The 20,393-nt window shown below is 46.5% G+C and overlaps 1 protein-coding gene across 1 annotated transcript in view; it reads right to left on the bottom strand.

The window, feature by feature from the left end:
• Positions 1-303: 303 nt before the first annotated feature.
• Positions 304-20,393, bottom strand: part of TMC2 (transmembrane channel like 2) — a 34,658-nt gene continuing 14,568 nt past the window's right edge. Inside the window, exons 10-20 of the mRNA XM_074573533.1 lie at positions 19,813-19,960; positions 19,178-19,366; positions 17,467-17,646; positions 15,874-16,026; positions 14,368-14,496; positions 11,356-11,423; positions 10,234-10,473; positions 8,443-8,568; positions 4,054-4,132; positions 1,713-1,833; positions 304-554 (exon numbers count right to left, since the gene is read on the bottom strand). Of these exons, the coding sequence (XP_074429634.1) occupies positions 304-554; positions 1,713-1,833; positions 4,054-4,132; positions 8,443-8,568; positions 10,234-10,473; positions 11,356-11,423; positions 14,368-14,496; positions 15,874-16,026; positions 17,467-17,646; positions 19,178-19,366; positions 19,813-19,960 (1,684 nt within the window). The remainder of the gene's footprint in view (positions 555-1,712; positions 1,834-4,053; positions 4,133-8,442; positions 8,569-10,233; positions 10,474-11,355; positions 11,424-14,367; positions 14,497-15,873; positions 16,027-17,466; positions 17,647-19,177; positions 19,367-19,812; positions 19,961-20,393) is intronic.

Below are 20,393 nucleotides of genomic sequence, written 5' to 3'. Positions count from 1 at the left end.
CACCGTGCCGCTGTTTGTGGCCACAGGGCTGCCTTCTGCATGTAGTAATTTAGCAATGCCATGGCTGACTTCTCATCCTGATCTCCTCCTTTCTCCTTCATGATCAAAATCAGCACGGCTATTAAGGGTTTCAACTGCAAAGTATTTCTAAACAAAGCTGATTTAGACAGAGCCAGTGTCGGATAGATAGAGCCAGTCACGAGTGGATGCCCAACATACAGTAATCATTTCCTACTAAAACTACGATAGTTCATGCAGCACCTCTGTTTTTAATATCAAACAGGACAAACATCGCTGAGTTTATCAAGCAGGATGTGAGTAGCGTGGCTGTCCTCTCCCTCTTCCATGGACTGGTCCCGTTGGGTGCCCCCTTGGCCTGGGCTGGCCAGGGTAGGGTGGTCGGACACCCAGTGTCGGTGGCTGTGTAACGAACACGTGCGGCGGTGGGGCAAATGCTGCTCCTCTCCCACCAGTCATGGAGCTGCCATCCAGGGCTGCTGTTTTGCGTTGTTTCCCGGCAGGGCTGGTTTTATTAGGTGACTCTATTTTCTTGTCTAGAGCAAAGATTATGAATGTTATTTTCTTGAGAGCAAACACTGCTTGCCTTCCTCTCCCCAGTGGCTGCTGTTTCTTCTGCATTGCAATAACCCAAGTGTCTGGAGATTTGTGTTTGAGTGAAGAAAGCATAAATAAGACTGTTAGCCCCTGGCCAACAGCCAGTACGTGCCTCTGCTGCCCGAGTCCTCTCTGCAGGTTCTTACTGATGCATTTATAAGAGATGATAGTCCTACCAGCCATGCTGGTACTCATCTAGGCTTGTGAGCATCATGAGTAATTGGTGATTTTAGTCTCTATTTTCAATGGACCCATAATGCTGCCATCGCTATTTCCATGTAAACGAGTGCCATGGGTCTGCTCTGGGGGGAATCTGTATTGGGTTGGCCTGAACTTTCCAGCTCGTCTCAGCCTCTCCAAGAAACAGCCCATCTAAATGCCAGATGGTTATGATGACACTAGTCTGCTTTCCTCATCTGCGCCAAGAAAAATTAAAGATCTTTCACATGTGTTGCACTGTTTCTCACAAATGAGAGCAGGAGGCTCTGTTGGTCAGGAAAGGGCTTGTTCAGACCGAGCCTGGAGGATCTGCCTTCCTTGAGAGTGCCCGGACCCTGGTGCCAATGCCCCCTCCTGCATGCTTCTGCCCAGCCACAGACCTTCTTGGCAGAGCTTACTGCGTGCATTTATTTGCCCTAAGACTGATGCAGTCCTAACAAAAGCTTTTGTCTCATTCATAATGAATTTTCCAATGAAAACCTCAATTCGGAAAAAGTCTGTGTCTGTCTTGACTCATCAGCCCAGAAACAGTGCTGGAGTTTCAGCATTGTTTCCAGAATAAATTGTTGGTTGAAATAATCATGATCAGCATGGTTGACAACTGGGATTTGAGTTGTAATTTTGGATGACAATTCCCACACTGTGATAAGCCTGTGTGAGATGTAATCCAATCTAAAAACATGCCCTTCCTGCATGTCCACTGTCAGGTGGCCTCTTGTAAGCACACAAAATCTGTGCTAGACTCGTCAGATCCCTTGCAAATGTGTATTGCCCCAGTTTCCCAGTCCTTCCCAGTCATCATTTGCTGACAAAAGGAGTCTTTTCAGGAAGGATGGGGGTGGGGTGGGGGTGGGGGAACGGTGTTGTTTAGTTCTTACCTTCTGCTTGTTTGGGGTGAGTTTCGTTCTTCGTACTTGGTGTAAGTAAATCCTCCAGATCTTGCAGCATGGGGTTGGTGCTGGCTTTGTTATTTCTCTTGTTTTTCTCCTCTTCGCGTTGCTACGTTGATAAGAAGCATCAGGTTTAGTTTGAAATTGCAGACGCAATCCATGAAATGGTGGCCTGGTGTCATGGTTGGCCTGTCTAGGTGTTTGTTGGTACGAATGTAATCTCTTTACCAAGTTCAGTTTTGCTGAATCTTGGTCCGGTGACCAAGGGTTTTACGGAAAGAAAGCACATCCCAGACAGGATCGAGAGCCTGGGAAGTGACAGCTCTGTTCCTGTTAGGGCAAAACACTTGCTGATAACATGGTTTAGGTCTACCAGGCTGTCTGTTGTTTCTGCCACTGTCAATCTGCCCTCCCTAGGGTTTTGGTTTGTTTTAAATGTGGACCTCTTGGGAGGGAGAGCGTCAGTGATAAATGCCGGAGGAGGAGGAAGAAGGCATGGCAGCGTGGGGATGGGCTGTAAGGCTGTCTTCAATTTTACTTGCACACGTTTAGATCTTCAAAAGACTTCCTTCTGGATGGCAGAGAGAAGAAAATACCTGGGAGCTGCTTCTGCTCAGGACAAGCATGCTGGATAGAGAAGGGGGAGGCAGCCCTCTCTCGTGCAGTGAGAAAGCTTAGATGGACTCCACTCCATCTCCATCCCTCCTCCCAAAAGGGTGATCTGCCAATGGAGGGGACCGCGTGCTGGAGCCACGGGGTCCAAGGTGGCTCATGGCCTTGCTGCAGCTGAGAGGTCCCAACCCACAGAGCAGCTTCCTTCCATTCAACAAACCTGGCAGCCTTTGGGGGCAGCCACAGCAGATCTCTCTGAGCTCAGCAGGTCATCGCGTGGAGGTCTCTGGTGGGCTCCAACTGCTCTCAACTCCTGGCATGACCAGGCAGCTCCCAACCCTCACTCCCTGAGCAGTGGGGCTGTGCTGATGCCCTCTCTTTCCCCCTGCCCTGCTGCGTACCCTACCCTTCTCGCCAGGCTTGGCTGCCTCAGCAAACCTAAGGTGCCTGCAGGACAAAGATACATGAGGTCTGTGCAAAGGCAGGTACTTGTCTGGAGATGTTTCCATTCCTCTGGGTTGCGCCGGGCCCTGCTTTGTGACCCCTCCGTGGGGTTTTGTGCTCCCTTAAACTCTGATCGCAACCAGTTTGTGCAGCCTGAAATAGACTACGAGACCCTAAGTCTGAGTGTGCTGTAGCATTTGTTCAACTCTTGCAACACTTCAGGATGCCCTAGGCGCTAAGATCCTTGTTTTAAGCCACGTGCATGAGTGATTAGTTTGAATTTGAATAGAATCTGAGCGTTTAGATGTAATTTATGGGGTCTCATTTCTCAGTGCTCACATCCTTGCTTTTAATGTTGCACCGATCTCCTCTTTAAGCAATGCGTTGCTTAATGTGGCATTGCTTCCTTGGCTTGGATCCTGCCTTGTATCAGTAAAATGGCTGATACCAATCCTTTGATGGCAGTATATCCTCTCCTGATGCAAGGCTGAAAACTTTGGACACATCTATGTAGTAGAAAACAGCACAGAGTATAGAGACCCACCAGTAAAACTCTGGGGGAAACTGGTGTTGCCACACCAGCGCAGGCCCTGGTAGCAGGACACCTTTGCTGCTCCTCATTGGGACTCATTATCTGAGTAGAGCTGTGCTTTTGCAGCTATTCTGCTGCCAGACCTAATTCATATTGGTTCAGGGGTGCCTGCGTTATGGCCCTCTGCGTGTTGCAGCCTCTCCCAGTTCTGAATATCATGAGGTCCAAATCCTACCCTGCTAATTTGAGTCATTGCATTTGCCTGTATCTTGCTTTTTTCGTCTGCGTGGCAGAGGCAGACACCAGCCTCCTTTGTAAAGTGCTTTGAGAATTACTGGTAAAAAAAATGTTATTGCTGTGTTGTTATTTATGGCTCTTTGCTCTTCAGCTCGTACGAAATCTGGCTGTGGTTTTGGTAGGCTTATCATTGTCCCTGGGAAATCTCAGGCTCCAAAAAGTTACTTGAACTTTGAGGTAACTTATTTTTGTAGGTGGAAAATGCAGTTTATGGGAAAACTCACTGCAGTTTTGATGTATGAAATAGCAACCTCTTATGGCATGTGACCACTCTTTGCAGTTAGCCATTAAATGCCGTCAGAGAGGACTGAACAAGCCTAAAATGCACCTTCCCCTTTTGTCACTAATGTGCTCAGAAGTGAAGAGCAATTTAAAAGCATATGTTGCATGTTAAACTTGAAGTGCGTGGTATTTCAAAGATGGCTTTGCCAGATCAATACTTACCATTTGCATTTTCTTCTTCAGCTCTGCATTGGCGCGCTGGTATGCTTCAGCCACCGCGTTTAGGTAATAGATGGCGAGGCTGCAAAAACAAACGTGTTGCTGTAGTGACAGGATCAGGGGAGAGAGAAAGTTTCACAGGCAGGGAAGGTTTAATTTTTGCCTACCTTCTAATACCTAGTTTTCCCATCACCTGTCTCTGAACTGCCTTTAGGGGCTCAAGGCTTAGGAAAAATTCAGGCTGCCTTGTGGCACCGTCAGCTAAGATGGGCTGAGCCAGTCCAGCAGCTCAGTTCTGCTCAGAAGAAAAATGACCACCCTGCTCTCCTGCCTCCTCCTTGGCTGGCCATGGGCTCCCTCTGCTTCCTCTGCACCAGCTTTGGCCCTTGGGTCTTTCCTTGGTGGTGAGCCCATTCAACTCAACACATGGATGAAAAACCAACTCAGCTGATAAAACACGTGGCTTTCTCAATGGCTCAAAGGAAAAACAAAACAGGCACCAAGTCACTTAAGAAAATGTACCAACTAGGAAACAAGAAAAACAGTGGCAGGCAACAGTCCTCGAGGCACAGTCTGCCTTTCCCCCCGACCAGGACCAGCTGCCTCCCGCATCCCGGGAAGCAGCCATCAGGAGCAAGCAGAGACAGGTACCAAGGGTGAGCAGGAGCCAGGTCGAAGCAGAGCCGCTGGCTTTGGTTTTGATCCTTTCTTCTGCAAAAAGGGCAGGACAAAGCCAGGGGAAAACTGAGCCAAGCTGGAGGGAACTGAAAGGCGAGCGGGATGGGAGAGGGCGTGCTGGCAGCCAGCCTTTGGCGCACAGAGAGGCGCGTGTTTTAAAACCCACCCAAGCATCTGGGGCTTGTCTCGCCACTGCTGCCACTCGCCAGCCAGTAATATTTTCGTTGTCAAAAATGTCTCCTCCTGCTTTTGTAGAGCACTTTTATTCTTCTAAATTGTAAACATCATCTGCTCAGCAACTCTGAGCCATTCCCAGGAAAGGCACCAGCCGTTCAGTTCACTACTAGATTTATTTATTTTTTTTAAAAAATAAAGTAGAAAATTCTCTTGTAAAAGAAGGAGAGAAAAAAGAAAAAAAAAAAAAAAGGCAGGGGAAAAAAAGAAAAGGGTTCCTTGGTGGTGTTCGTAACATGCTTGTGTGGCTTCAGCCCAGATTCAGCATCCTTAAACCAGGCTCAAGGATTTTGTCAGCAGAGTGCCTGACTCTAAGCCCAACAAGGCACCATGTACCAGCATATTGGTTTCCAGGTGAGAGCGCAGGAGGGAGTATTTTGGATGGCCTTTCTTGAGGCTTTTTGCAGGGGTCTGTCTGGAGGAAACACATTTGCTTCTTTTTGCCTGGTACTAACCCAAAACTCAGTCTTGATGAGTTTGGAAGCTGTTATTTTTGATCTTCTCTAAGGATGCAATAGTTTTATTTCTTGCCTAGGACATATTGCTTCGTACTCCGGGGCTTTGGTGCTGCTCTGCTATTTTTGCTGTGACCAGCCAGGACACAAGTGCCTGGAGCCACCCCTGTTTTCATAAAGATAACTGAATCTGCCTGTTGAAAGCCATCTGGGGTGCCATGCGCTCTGTTACTGAGCCGCCTTCTAAAGTTCATTGAGTAGCTGAACAAATCCATTCCCATTCCTTTTTCAGTCCTTTCTCACCCTCTGTATCAGCAGCCAGCATTGTTTCCAACCACCACAGCTTCCTCCCCTGCTGAATCCTATGTTTAACTGGGAATTGATGGCGAGGGTGTGAACTCACCAGGTCCTTCTCCCAGATGCTGTGAGACATGAGCCTGCTCTGTCTGCAGGCAAAGCCTGAGTTTCCTCTATCCTTGGCTTGTTGTTCAAGGGAGGTTGAATTTGTCCGAGATTGAGCTGCCCTTATGGGGTCTTGGGAGGGAGAGGGGAAGGGATAGTGCCACAGAAAGGGGATTTGGGGGGATGCCGTTGCTGCGGTTCAAATCTGCAGGCAGTCAGGCAGATTTGGACTGGGTTGTTCAGGCCAGGACTCAGCAATGCTGAAGCAGCCTGGGTGATCCTCCAAGGTGCGTGCCAGTGTCCTGGGCAGGTCCTACAGATGTGCTGGATTTGCTATTGAACTTCTGATGCATGCTACTTAGTCCAGCTGCCAGAAAAGGCAGAGCAAAGCCATGTCCTGGTCCGACTGTGAGCAGTAGCATGAGGAGCTGTAAACTTTGCTGGTAACTCAAGTGAGCATTAGCAAATGGAGTTTATCCACTTTTAATGGGGGCTTTTAGATCTTACCACCTCTAAAATGAGCCTGGGGATTCACCCTTATGCTTGAGCTGCTGAGCATGGATGCTGTGTGGCACTGGCACCCCTCTTCTCTGATTTACTGCTTCCCAAGAGCTGGGGAGAGACAGTGGGTCACTGTCCTTCTCTAGTCTGCACAGTAGATCAGAATCTCTTTCTCCTTTCCCTTGACGCAGTGAGGTGCTTCTAGCTTCTGCCAGGAAGCTCTGCAAGCCGTGGCTTGAAAACCTGCTCCTGACCCAAATGGGATTAGGTTATATGCCTACGTGTGAAGTATCTCTGCTTATTCTTGCCCCGTTTCCCTCTTCCCTTGTCCTCAAGCAGCTAGAAACATGATAGTAAATTTGACACCCATGTCATCTGCTGGACCCCATCATTGTCTGCCGGGGGGCTGTTCGTCTGACTTGTCCAGGTACCGTGGGGGCACCGACTTTTTGAGGGCTGTGACTGTGTAGATGAATGACTGGAAACCACAAATATCTAATATCCTCAAAGGCTGTACAGGCAGTGTATCTGGGTGGGAAACGGGGATGTTTTAGGCAATGTGGACATAGGGTATCTCTCAGTTTGCAGAGGGGATCAGGGCAGAGACAAGATGGTGCCTTGAGGAGAGACAGGCAGATGGGAAGGCTGTGGTGTGGGAATAGCCCAGACTGGGAAAGGGTGAGAAAAGGTGTCTCTTCAGCACATAAACTGGATTCGTGCTGTTGCCTGTCCTGGCTGTGAATGGAGGAAAGAGCAGGAGACTGTCACTGAACAAAACATTCTTTTCAAAGGTCTACTGCTCTCTCACCTTCTTTTTTCTTTCTTTTTTTGAGTTACATCAAAGCCTCAGAAACCTGACCTGCAGCCCTCTTGCAAAGGTCATCCATTTGGGTTGATTAGTTCTGTGGTGTTCAACTCATTTTGTGGTAGCATCTGCTAGTGCTACTGTGAAGCCCTCAGGAACAGAGCTAATAACTCAATAATATGCCTGGCCATACTAGAGATGTGATGTGAGACTTCTCATCTCCTACATGTTTCTGATCTGATTCTTCTACCTACATGAGTTACAGTATCTGATCATCTTTATTTAGGTTAAAATGAGTAAGTAATTTGAGGCAGGTAGAAGGATGACAGGTCATGTTCAGTTTAATTGGGATTTTTCTCAGGCTGTTTCTATAAGAAACTTCATAACATGCGAACTTGTATTTGATTTAATATAATGGCATTATCTTCAGTGTAACCTATTCAGCATGAAGGACCGCAGTGCCCAAGAGTGGCTATACTGGATCAGCCCAGAGGCTTATCTCTGATGTGTGTGGATGCCCGAAGAAGAGTCTGAGCAGGCCAAGCATATGTAATATGCTCCCTAAACCTCCCTGTGTCTCCCACTGTTTAGTCTGGAGTGTTCAAAGCTGCCTATATAATTTGTTGCCAGCTCTCACGCTCATTTTGATAGCTATGGAAATCCTGGGAACAATGCCAAAAATATCTCTTTAAAAAAGAAAAAAAGAGGACCGTCCTGGTCCTAGTGCTGCTGAGGGTGCTAGGAATTAAGCGTGGTTTCAAAACGGAAATGTTCAGATAGCACTGAAATAAATTCCAGATGTATTATTGCCGGGGGGGGTGGGGGTGGTGGGGTGGGAGGGAGAGAGAGAGAGAGAGAGAGAGAGGGAGGAGGAAAAAAAAACAACCCCAAAACCCAAACCAAACCGACACCTCTTCATATTTTTGGAATGTGTAATTTTTGAATGCCTGGCTTGGCAGTGCTGTAAATACCACCAGCTGTGACAGAAATTGCTTCTCCACAAGGCACCAGGCTGAGACTGTCCATTTATTTCCTGCTGGCTACTGAAAATTTTTGCCTGTGGAAGCTGTGACGGCTTTGATGATAGCCACAAGGCCTCTGTCAGCAATGTGCTTCGTCTACACGGTTCTGTTTAACTGGGTCAGGAAATTAAATTTTGGGAAACTGTGTTGGGCAAGGGGAGGTTAGGGAGAATGCCTCTGCCCTTGTATGGGGTATTATCTCAGCAGAAGCTGTATGCAGATCTCACTGACATCCCAGCGATTTTTTCCAACCTGCTCCCCCCAGCCAGGCACATATGTTATAAGGAAAACTTACATCATGAGCAGAATTGCAGGTATGATCAGTCCTGGATTTGCCACATAGCTGAAGATCTTGGCAACAAAAAGTGGGAAATCGAGCTCGATGGTCTCTTGAATGACTTCATACATCCTTTTCTTTCCACTGGAAAGACAAATGGCCAGTTAAGGATGTAGGTATTTCCTGAAGGGACAAAATAGCCCCTAATTTAATGATGCTGAGTAGCATGTTTCCCCTGTCTTTCAGTGAGCATCAGCTTGTGATTTGCCACCAAGGATTTTGACAACAAATTCTACTGGAATGACTTCATTTTAAATTATCTATTAGTCCATCCATTTCCCAGCCACCCCCCATAGATTTTATAAGAATAATCTTTGCTAGGCCAACTTGCGCCTGGAGATAATATATTTATTTCTACGTGTGTCTCCTTTATGAGTTGCATTTACCCCTCTGAAATGTATAAAACCCTACAGACTGCAGTAACCATACATTTCTGATCAATATCTTGTTAAATACGGCCTTTTCATGGTAGAGACGACTTTCCATACGCAAATTCCGGCTTTCTGAAATAACGAGCCAACTTGGAGAGCTGCTAAGTAATGACAAAAATAGCAAGCTGTGATTATTGCTTAATAGGAAAGTCAGCAAAAGAGTCATTTCAAACTGGATTGATAAAAAGGATGAGAGTATTCTGCATGAAAGGAGAAAAAATCTGTAAAGGGCTGGGTTACATAATTGACCTTCTCTTCTCCTAGCATCTCTGGGTCTGTGAATTCAACCCAGAGAGTGCTATTCCTCATCTTTAGGCTTGTTGCCTCCTGGGGTCTTGCAGGATTCTGCTCAGGAAGGCATTGGACTCTGTCCCGAGGATGAGAGTCAATAAAGACAAACTTGGCTAAAGGGTATCCCCAGCTTCATCAACTGCCTTAAGCCCAGGAGAGCTGAGCTTTCAGTTGAGCTGCGAGGTGTGCCAAGGGTCTGAATCAGGCTGAGTGGCTTTTGGAGGGTTGATTGGGAATTGAAATAGCTCTTTCACATTGCAGATTAGTCATCTCCAAATGATAGTGTGCATGTGACAAGTTTCCTGTCAGATCTTCTGACATTGCTCATTGATGCCTGTCCTTGTTACAGAACTGAGGAAATTTTGGTCTCTTGCCTTCTCCCTGGAGTCTTTTAGCTTTCTATTATCATTCTCCATTAGGAAGTGGATAACCTAAAACAGTGCATCTACAGGAACAATTTGTTCCAAGCTGGCTCCTTGCTGAGTCAGAATCAACGGGCACAGGAAATGGCATTACTCAATCAAATTAGACTTTATTGGCATGTTAATCTGGTCCACTGAACGCTCTGTGCAGTGCTGATTCTGTCCTAATTTAAAAAGAGCATTTAAAAAAAAGAAAGCTGCAACTCTTCAGGCTCAGACCTATCCATTTCCTGCTATTTTCCAACAAAGTTCAACACGTAAAATCAATCTCATGCTGTGGGAGCTCTTGGCTCCATGGAAGGTCTTAGAAGGAGGCTTTGGACCCCTATTTTGCTCCCACAATGTTATTAAGAGCCTTAGGGGTCCTCCCATTGCTTTTTTTTTTTACTGGAGCTACTGTCCCACCCCTGCTGTCCTCCGGTGCTTTCATTGGCGTGTGTTGCCCACAGCTAGGCACAGCCCCTTGCCTCGCACCATTAAGGATTTAACCAGGTGGACAATGGAGGCATTTCACCATCTCTGCTGGAATCCAGGCCTTCTGACTTCATGAAAATAATCCCATGTATCAGAGCAGAAAACCGGTGTTTTGGGCGTTTTGCTAGTACCTGAACGGTCCACAGTCAAAGGAGGGAGGCAGGGACATGATGGTGTAAGCCACAGGCAGGAGGCTGAGGAACAGGATCAACAGCAAAAGTCCCATGTAAAAATTATTAGACTTGGATGCTTTGAAGACTCGTTCATGAGGGACATTGCTACTCATGACAGCCCAGCACTGAAAATACATGGAGGTTAATAAGCGCAGCACGTTTATACCCACGAGCCCTGGTGCATAAAAGGATCCCATCCTGAAAAGGAAAGGAGGACAGGTGATATTTTCTTGACAGACTAGGAGGGTTGTGTGTGGGTTTTTTTTTGTTTGTTTTGTTTTTTCCCAGAGGCAGGAAAAAAAGGTGTTCATGTGGTGGCATGTTTACCCACAGACAAAGTCTGAGCAGGCTGGCTTGTGCTACCTCTGTGCACCTGGAAGAAGAGCCGCCTGCATCCATGTTGGGGTATGGTAACCATACATTGAGGACCAGTGAGGTCTCAGAGCCCTCCGTGCTTGAAAAATATCAGGCGAGTGTAACCAGCAGGGAAAGACCTCCCTGAGCCTGCAGGGATGTTGTAGTAGGGAAACGGGCAGAAATCATTAGTCAGTGGCAAAAGAAACCCTGCTTCCAGAGGAGCTGAGGGTGCTTTGTGCTGTTGCCTATTGCTTCTTGTGCTGTCACAGCACAGCAAAACCAATCTTGGTTGCCCTCCCCTGGGGCAGTTTTGGGACGTGCCCCTCCTGCCCAACCTGCTCAGCTGGCTCCATGCCCATCTTTGCATTGACATGAGAGCTCGTGGTGACCCCAAAGCCCTTTTTGATCTCCTCCCACAGTACGTGGACCATCTTAACACATTTTTACGGCTGAAAAATAATGGACTTACAAAAGTGAGAGTGGGGCAGGGTTTGCAAGACTGTTCTCTGCTGCAGTTATGCCACTGCTCCTACTCTTGGATGAGTAAGCCAGCACTTTTAAACTTCCACTTTTATAGTCACGCACAGAAAGCCAAACAATCAGAGAAACCAAAACCCAAAGGTTATTCTAGCTGGCTTGGAAGATTTCTGACTCCACTGTCAGGTTTTCTAAATAATGAAAAAACAAAGAAACAAACAAACAACCCCCCGAGAAATATCTTACCAAATCATTCCCTGGTTGAAGACCAAACCCAAAACGTTGCCGCTAATGTCAAACTCGGCATAGGATGGCTGCATGGGGAAAGAAAGGAGAGTTTGCTGGTGCTAGAGCTACCTGCTATTGTTTGCTGCTGGGTATAAGGACGCTTATTTAAAGCTGGTATGAAGGGATTTCTGGGAGGGCTCTTGCTGCGCACGTACTGCTTGAATGACCATCAGCAGCGCAGTGAAAGCAAAATCGGAGCTGCTGCGCTGTGGGCTGCTGCTTCTCTCTTGGCTGGCTGAAAATTGGAAAGATATATGGAGGTGCTTAGAGTTGCTCTGTGTTTATATCTTCTCCCCGCTAATACAAAGCCAGCTGTGAGCAAAGTAGCCACGGCATGGGACTGGGTTTTACACTCCAGCTGGTGCATCTGGCTATGGGCTTACGGTTCTACCCTGGTAAAATATTGAATGTTTAAATGGTGATAATGACGAGCTGGAGGGTAAATGCTATGCCAGATATGTGCACGTGCTCAGGTCTTGCAGCCGCGGGCTGCTGAAGAACAGAAACAGAGGGCAAAGGGAGAGAAAGATGAGGGAATATATGACCTGGTGGGTGCTTGGTGGCATTTTGCTCTGTACTAGCCAGTAGTCAAAATACTGCTTTATATGAAGTAACATGTCTGATGTGCGTGTTAATGGTGATAGATCCAGAACAGCCTGCTCTAATTTATTGACAGTATTTGTTATTTTATAAATTATTATTCTGTTAGACTTGCCTATGATGAATCTGCTGTTTCTTCTACATATATCCACTTTTGTGCACACAAAACTCAGATGAGTTTTTTGTGGCAGCTTGAACTATGTGCAAAGTTCTTCCTTTACATTTTCTTGAAAAAAATATTTTTTGCCCCACTGCAACGCAGAAAACATGGTTCTAAGAAATGATGGGTGATGCCCTTATATGTTTGAAACGTCCTGCGCAGTATGTCTGGTTCACCAAGTTGAGGTTTAAGATGTTTGTCTTTTATGATGAAAACTTAAAAGGAGCCTAGTCAGAGTCTTGCTTAGCTGACTGCTCACAGCTTTGGGAAGGGACGGGTGCAAGCATTGTTTTCTTTTTTCTTTTGATTCCAGTGTGTTTCTACTTCAAATCTTTAGCTAGAGGTTAATATTGGCTTTCTTTTTCCCCCATGAAAACAAAGGCAATTTTCAGTGCCTGCTGTCCTCTGCCTTGAGTACTTCTGTGTGAGAAGGCCGCTGAATAAGAGACTCATTCACCACACACATTAGAAAAACACGTATACAATTGTGCTGGTGCCCATGGCGAAGTTGGGTTAGGTGGCTTTTACCAAACCATTTTTGACTCCTTTTTCGTTCCTGGTCCAGGGGAAAAAAAAAAACAAACCAACCCCTGCTTGAGCATCAGTGGAGTAATACACCGAACATGTGAATCTCCCCAGGAAGTAGGAGAAAAAGAGAAGGGAAGCCCCGGTGCTTTCTTCTTTCTGTTACTACCATGGGAGCTGCTTGGCATGGAAGGAGAGATTTGCCTTTGCCAGATCACAGAGTGCAAACCCTCTACTGCTGCCTCATCTTATGGGCTGTAACTTAACGCTACTAATAAACGTCAGTGATAAATAGCAGTCCTAATAAATAAGGGCCTTGTTTGGCTCCTTGGGGGCTGGGCTGGACTGCTCGTTTGCAAAAACTGACCTGCTGGAGCACGTTAGTCTGGTCGTCCCCTGACAGATGCTGCATGGGGTTTGTTTCTCAGTGCAAAATCACCTCGCAGCCTGCCTGGGCTGATGCTGAACAACACAGGAAAGGAGAGAGGGAGGTGCAGAATAAGCCCTAAAGCAGCTCTTTAAAATTTCACTGAGAAGGTGGAGGATGGATGTCCAGGAAACTTTTTTTTTTTTAAATACATCAAGAAGTGCCTACGGGATAGAAGAGACTTACAGCTATTTGTACAATGGAGATCTTAAGAATGAAGAAAAACCCCATGTGGTATTTCTAAAAGTTATTTTGAGGAAAGCGTATAAAAAAAATATAAAAATCAAAGGCAGCTAACAAAGAGAAGAGGAATAGGTGTTCAGGAGGAGGAAACTACAAACTTCAACAAAACCATGTTCTGTCAGCACATGCAATGGGAGTAATTGTGTGTTGCTTGGCTGCCGGGGGCTTCCTCCAAGCTCCAATATCCCTCAGCCACCCTGGGAAATATCCTCTGCCTCCTCCAGGAAAAAATGCAAAAAATGCAAAAAGCTCCATGAGCAGCAAAAATGCCTGCTGTGCCCTGACTGCCCTTACTTGACCAGGTCCCTGTAGACACCTGCAAAGCCCACCTCTGCTCTCCTCCAGACCCATCCTGGAAACCCTCCCAGTATGACGGCTAGGCAGATACTGCACTGGTATAATTGTATTCTTGCCAGGTATTCCCATCTCTGTCTGAATCCATCTGTTTTTGTTGCTTCTTATGTGAAACAATGGAATTTGTTTTCCCCATTATTCTGTTCTGTATTTGTGCGGCTCCAGTCCTGCCTGCTTTGGTAACGTAGCCTTTATGAATACCAAAGAGTCCAGCGCTGTTGTGTGTTACACGTACAGGAGGGAGGAAGGAAATTGCTCCACTGCAGCAGAAGTAACACCAGCATCCAGCATTGATCAGAAGACGATGCTGTGAGTAAAGCACGCTACTGCCTGTGGGGCAGACAACAAGCAGGAAGGGCTTTGAGAAGAGCTATAGAAGGGCCCAAAGGTTTGGGGTTATAACTACTGAATGAAGATTAGATTAATTTTTTTTAAACTCAACTTCATGTTTTAAAGTCCTCAGGTGGGAGAGAGAACTACATTTCTGTAGGGTCTTTCTGGGATGAAACTGATCCAGAGAAGTGATGCAGACACTACTTACACCAATTAAATTACCAGACAAGACCAGAGAACCAGTGGAATAATTCAAAACAAATCTGTAGCATTTGAACAAATTGACCTAAATCACTTCTGTCTTCTCAGCTATAAGACATTGACTTACAAATCCAGCCTCTAGGTCCCAGCACCAACAGTAATTCACAAATCTGACGAAGCAAGCTCGGATGAAATCTCCCACCAGGATGGTTATGTAGGTCACCAGGATATCGGACACGGTGAGCCTTACGAACTCCTGCAATTTAAAACAAAGAAAAAACATTTAGCTCCTATAATTTCAGTAGTGCATTCGGGCTTGTGGTTTTTATTAAGCCATTCATCTTTATATGACAGTAACCTTCAGAAAGGCATGCTGTGAACATACTCCCGGCCTGTTTTCAAACACTCGGCGGTGCCTAAGCTTTACCTCAGTGCTTGGGAATCATGAGTTCTGTTAGAGCCGTTAATCCTGATAGTTGTTTCTAGTCTTACTGACTGCGCTGTATGTTGTGGCAGCACGTAAAACATAAGCAGAATGTTAATGCTGCTGTAAAACATACATACACTGAGGGTAATTTTGATTGTGGATAGCTCTGCTATGGCTCAGCTCCATAACCTTCCCGTGGACTCCTGAGGAATTTGCTCAGTTGTAAACAAGAGCTGTGAGGAAGTGTAGGGAGAGGAGATGTGTAAGCGGTAAAACTGCAGGCAGAAGTAAGGCTTGTAGGATGGGGATAGCTGGTGTCCCAAGGATTCAAAAGGAAAAACATGGACAAGGAAAGGTTTAAAAGCCTGAGGTGGGGGAAAACCCAAGGATTTGGAGGATAACTGCTCAGTTGCACTGCGGGTCAGCCTCTTCCAGGGAGTGACGGTGGCTGTTTGCTCCCACTTGACTGAAAACTGCTTGACCAGTGAAGACCCATTGGGTGTACACCCTAACGCATAGCCTCATAGCTTGCTTAAGCCCTAGCTATCTATATCAGCCAATACATAATTGCTTTTACTTTTTAAGTTGTGCATAGTCTGGCTGCAGAACTTCTCGGTGAATGAAGAAAGTTGCACAAAGTGGGAAGGTTGCAGGGTGGGTTTGTGGGGTGAAACTCTGAGGACTTGAAGGCCACCCTGCACGCATTTCAGGAGGTTATTTTTGCCTAATTCTGCTCTCATCCCATGGCTTCATGATGCGTTAGTGGTTGGGATGTGTCAGGAGTCCCCTTGGGGCATGTCCTCTGATTGGGTTTTACCCATGTGCTCTGAAGCCTCCCTGCAATGTGAACTGAAGTGCAGCAGTGAGTGGACAAGACAGGTCCTTTCAAAGGCGCAGTCATGATCTGAACCAAACGCGATGCAGGCATGGCTGCAGACTACCCAGCCTCTTGTGCCCCACATGGAAAGGGCTGCAGAGCTGTGCATGCCCTGGGAATTCCCATGTGCAGCTGGGAATTTCACCACCACGGGTTGAGAACTGTGGCTAAGGATTTATACTGCCTTGGTGCTGCTATGCGAGAGTCGGGAAAGGAGAGGCCACTTGCAAGGAAAGCTTCAAGCCTAGAAGTGCTAAAAACATCAACAACAACAACAAAAAACCCACCCCAAACCAGCCCAGAGACTCACTACATAATGAAATTCTTACAATGCCAACAGTTGTCTCCCAGCAGGGTCCCCTGGGCACGTCTGCAGGATCAAGGGGAGGTGGGGTGGCGGCACTGCCATTCCCCGCAGATGAGTTGTGGTGGCCAAGCAGTGTCCAGCGCGTGATGTTCTTCACCGCGTCCTCTTCAGCCAGCTGCAATGAGGAGACCTCCCAGCCAAAAATGTCAGGAAATGGGGGCCCTGAGAGGATGTGTTTGGAGAGACCCAAAGTATTGGGTTTCCCCATCCTCCCTACCAGTTACCACCCTTTATACAAGCATTTGGTTACAGGAGAATTGCAATGCTGGCACTGGAAAGGGAAACAGCACAGAAACTCCTTCCCTTTTGCCAGGAGCGGGGGAGCAGCAGCCCCTCCAGACCAAAAGCAGCTTGGGGCACTGTGAGTTTTGGGGGGGGGGGGGGTTGTCCTAGTTTGGACGTAGAGCAGAGCCAACTTTCTGTTCAGCTGTGGCAGCCAGGGTCCCTGACTGGGCTGTTTACCCCGTGGAGGGTCTGCACCTGTGGGGAGGAGTGGGCAGGTCAGGGGACCCCAACTGACCGATCGGGTGTTCCATCCCATCTGCCATGCTCAGTGTAACAGCTGAGGGAGCAGAGGGGTCAGGTTGGCTCCTCTCCATTGGCTCTCCTTCAATGACTCTCTTTCCTCAATGACTGATGTCTGAGGAGGACCCCGTCAGCTCATCTGCCTCTTTGATCCCGGTCAGTGTGTTCCAGTTCCCATTTGTCACTGAGTCCAGTCTGGAACTTCCCCAGTGCCATCTCCCTGGGAGCTTGAGGTTTTGTGTATATTTGTATATATTGTATCTATTTCATTATTTCCTTTTTATTTTATTATTAATATTTAATTAAAGTAGTTTAGTTTTTTCTAAACTCATAACTCTCTTTATCTCTCTTCTTCCTCTCCTCGGAGCGAGAGGTGGGGGAGTGCATCTGTCATCTTGTCATTGGCCAACCTAGCCCAAACCATGACAGGGACCTAGCAGACTGCTCCCTGCGTACGGAGGAGCTAGACCTCCTGCAAGCCTCGTGTGTGCAGAGGGAGCCTCCACTGACTCCTCCTTCCTCACTTTCTTCATCTTTTTTTCAGGGCAGAGGAAACCTCCCTGATTCCTCCAGTTCTTCTCAGCTTAAAACAGACTAATTTTTTTCCTGCAGATCAGTGGGACGTTTATCCTTTCCTGCAGTTATCTGCCTGCAACATGCTACCAGGATAATGCTAAAGAGGGGAGGACAGGGGCAAAAGGATTATAAACTATATCCTCGGGGCCTGTGTTAATAGAAATTGCAAATGGTGTCAGATGGAGAGAAAAATCGAATTGTCCTAATATGCTGTGATTATAGGAAACAATAACCACTCTCTTTTCAGGGCTGTAAAGAGAAGCTGGAGGCTCTCTGGAAACCCCTCTGTGTTGTGAGTCCCTGGAGCACTGCAGCTAGGGCTTGAGAGGATCAGGGATGGGGGAAATGCTTGCTGTAAAGAGGATGATCGTCCCTGCTGGCTGCGGGGATGGATTTTACTTGCCCTTGGCTCTGGACAAGGCTAGTGGATGTGGCTTTTTGGCTCAGCTCTTACTTTTTCATTGACGTCATCCATCAAGGCCAACAAAAATGTGTAGAGGTTCCCAAGGAAGAGCGCGAAGATCCGCCCCAGCTGCCACTTCAGCCCGATGCGGGGGTGGTAATTCTCTAGTGCAGCGATGGTTTCAAACAGTGGAGGGCAAAACATACCCAGCAAGGACATCACAATTTCAACCTGCCACACAAGCAAAACAAGATTATTGCTAATAGTAACAATGGAAATAATCTTCCCTAGAGCAGAGCGAGGGCTGCCAGCAACTTATCAGCAACTGGTTGGAGCTTCCTGAAGGATTTATAAAGGGGAGGGAGGCAAAGCAAGCTCTGCTCCTGGCTTTGCTTAGCGTGCAGGCAGCACAGCGTCAGACTTCAGGGCTGGGTGGCACGGCTTGCTTTTGCAGGAGCACTTTTAGTGTTATCTCAAAGGGATGAGCTCTGAAGAATTTGTTCCCTGTCAGTCCAGGCTCATGAATATTTAGACTCCTCAAGTCCCTCATAGCACTGCTTGCATCAGCTCTGAGGTTCTTATTTTAGTTTCGGAGGAAGCGCAAGACGTGGCTTCTGTGCATGAAGATAATTAGTCGATGCTAATGTTTATTTTCCGCATTCAGCACCTTTGCTTTTGCAATAAGCAATTACAGGTTTGAATGGAAGCACATCAAGGACTCAGTTTTGCAGCTTAAGAAAATACGTCTTAGTGGTATTTTTGTCCCTCTATATGGTGCAAGATCCTAAGTTGTACTATGGTCAACGAGGTCATTGGCAAGTCAGCATTAGCTCAGGCATGACTTGCAGGCTGTGTCTTTTTTTACAGCCCTACAGTGCCCATTGGCTTGCAGAGGACTGTGTCTGTGCAGCTGCTGGCAGCCTCTGACTCACATGTTTCTTTCCTGCGCTTTTCTTCCCAGGAGATGGAACAGTACCCAGGACTGTATATAGTCAGATCTCAAGTTATCACCAGGAAAATCTCAGGCATTAAATCTTTTTTTTTTTTTTAAATAGGATTTTTTTTCTTTGGGAAAAGTTCACTGAAATAAATCAAAGCATTTTGTGAGAAAGTGCTGTCTTGCTAATGTTTTCTGAGGGAATTATAAAAATGCATGGCTTTGAATTTAATTTGGCTTTGATATATAAATACATGATAATGTAGTGTACATTGAAATTAAGCCTTTCCATAGGCTGAAACAATTTTCTAAATTTTTTGTGTGTGCAAAGACCTTCAAGATTTAAAATTGTCATTCCAAAATTAGACACAGAAAAACTTTGACAACTGAAATTTTTCTGCAGGTTGTAAAGTCATATTCCCATTCTTCAAGATGGACAATAAAGATCTGAGTTTAGCTTTATGTCTGATCATGGACGTTCCTACCATTCAGAGAGCTTTCTAGTACAACAGAATTTGTAAGCATTAATATGTGACTTGAGGTAGATGCTTTAAAAAATGGCCAATGATGTAAGTGCTGAAAGCCCATTGACTTACTGTGATTTATTGTAAGAGTATTTTCCCCTCTTTGCAGGAGCTGTTAAATTGTCCTCACTGAGACCAATGTGTTTCCCAGCTAAAACAAGCACAAAGGTATTGAAGGGGACTTCTGTGCCCTGGAAGGGAATCCCTCTGCCTTGAATGCTGTCCTGAAGCTGTGGCAACGATTATCCTGATGTCCAAGGCAAATTATCACAGCAGAAAACTGGAAGCAAGTTTTCCTTACCTCATTTCTTTCATACCACCCAACATTTTGCATTTTGGAAAATGTCTGGGAGCGTTTCACCACGAAATAAATGAGGTAGCCGCTCCCGCACAAGCAGCATATGATGAGGACGTTGGCCAAAACCCGCAGGAACCTCCTCAGATGGATGTTCTCATCCTTGTTACTTTCTTGCTCGTCCACAATAGACTCCTGAAAAAACAGGGATGCTTACAGAATTGGAGTGTGTATCTTGCAGCACCAAGCCTAAGGCAACATCGGGTGGTTTTCTACCCTATGAAACGTAATCCCATGCTATTCTGCTATATTGAATTTGGTAGTTTGTGTTAAGCTCAAACAAAGCTTCATACAGGCATCTTGGTTTGACTGAAAAACATCAAATGGCAAACAGTCAGCCGTGTCCCCGGGGAACATGGTGGGGGAATTGTGCTCTGAAGTAAACCAGATTTTTCTCAAATCCTAGAAAAGGTTGTTGGGGTGACCTGTGGCACAGGAGCTGGAGCTGCTGTGATTCAGCTCCATACCCTGTTCATATGGAGAGGTGCTGTGCAGGTACCCAGATTTCCCCTTAAACCTCTGCCGTGGTAGGTTCTGGGAGCATCCTCAGAAGCAGACAGAGAAATGCCAGTTAAAGTTACCTTGAAGCTGGTGGTGATGGATGCAAACTTGTTGTCTGCTGTCTCTGGGTTGCCAATGAGGTAGTCCCAGCTGGTGAACATTTTCCAGCTGAAAATGAAGTTGTCATCGTCCCCATCTGCTGTACTTTCATTGGCATTGCGTGCCATCCTGTGCAAGGACACGTGTGGTGGCAAGGTCAGGGAGTGTTTCACAGAGCCACCACGTGTCCTTCAGCTTTGCAAAGCAGTACTGGTGGTTTGGGATTACTGGTGGGCAAGGAAGGAGCGGGGTGACCGTTCTTGGGGTTTGGGTGCGACTGTCTATCATGTGCTGTGGGACTTTAGGTTTAAGCAAAACTGAACTGTCAAAAGGGGTCTTCAGGGGTCTGCCGGTCTTGTATTAAAAACAGTAATGTAACCTAGCATAGGTGATTAAAGCAGGTTAAGGACTGCTTCCACCAGCTAGTGCATGAAGAAAGTCTATTTACAGTGCTTCTGGGTCCTAGGGTGCAGTATATGGTTATGGCTACCTTTAGTTAGTTAAATTTAGTCAAAAATCACTTGTGTTGTCCAATATGCCCACTGCAACACAAAGTTTTTGT

Source organism: Larus michahellis, chromosome 2 (assembly GCF_964199755.1).
Source record: "Larus michahellis chromosome 2, bLarMic1.1, whole genome shotgun sequence".
In the NCBI taxonomy this organism is placed as follows: Eukaryota; Metazoa; Chordata; class Aves; order Charadriiformes; family Laridae; genus Larus; species Larus michahellis.
The sequence above is the reverse complement of the archived record's forward strand: the minus strand, read 5'-3'. Positions and strand labels throughout refer to the sequence as shown.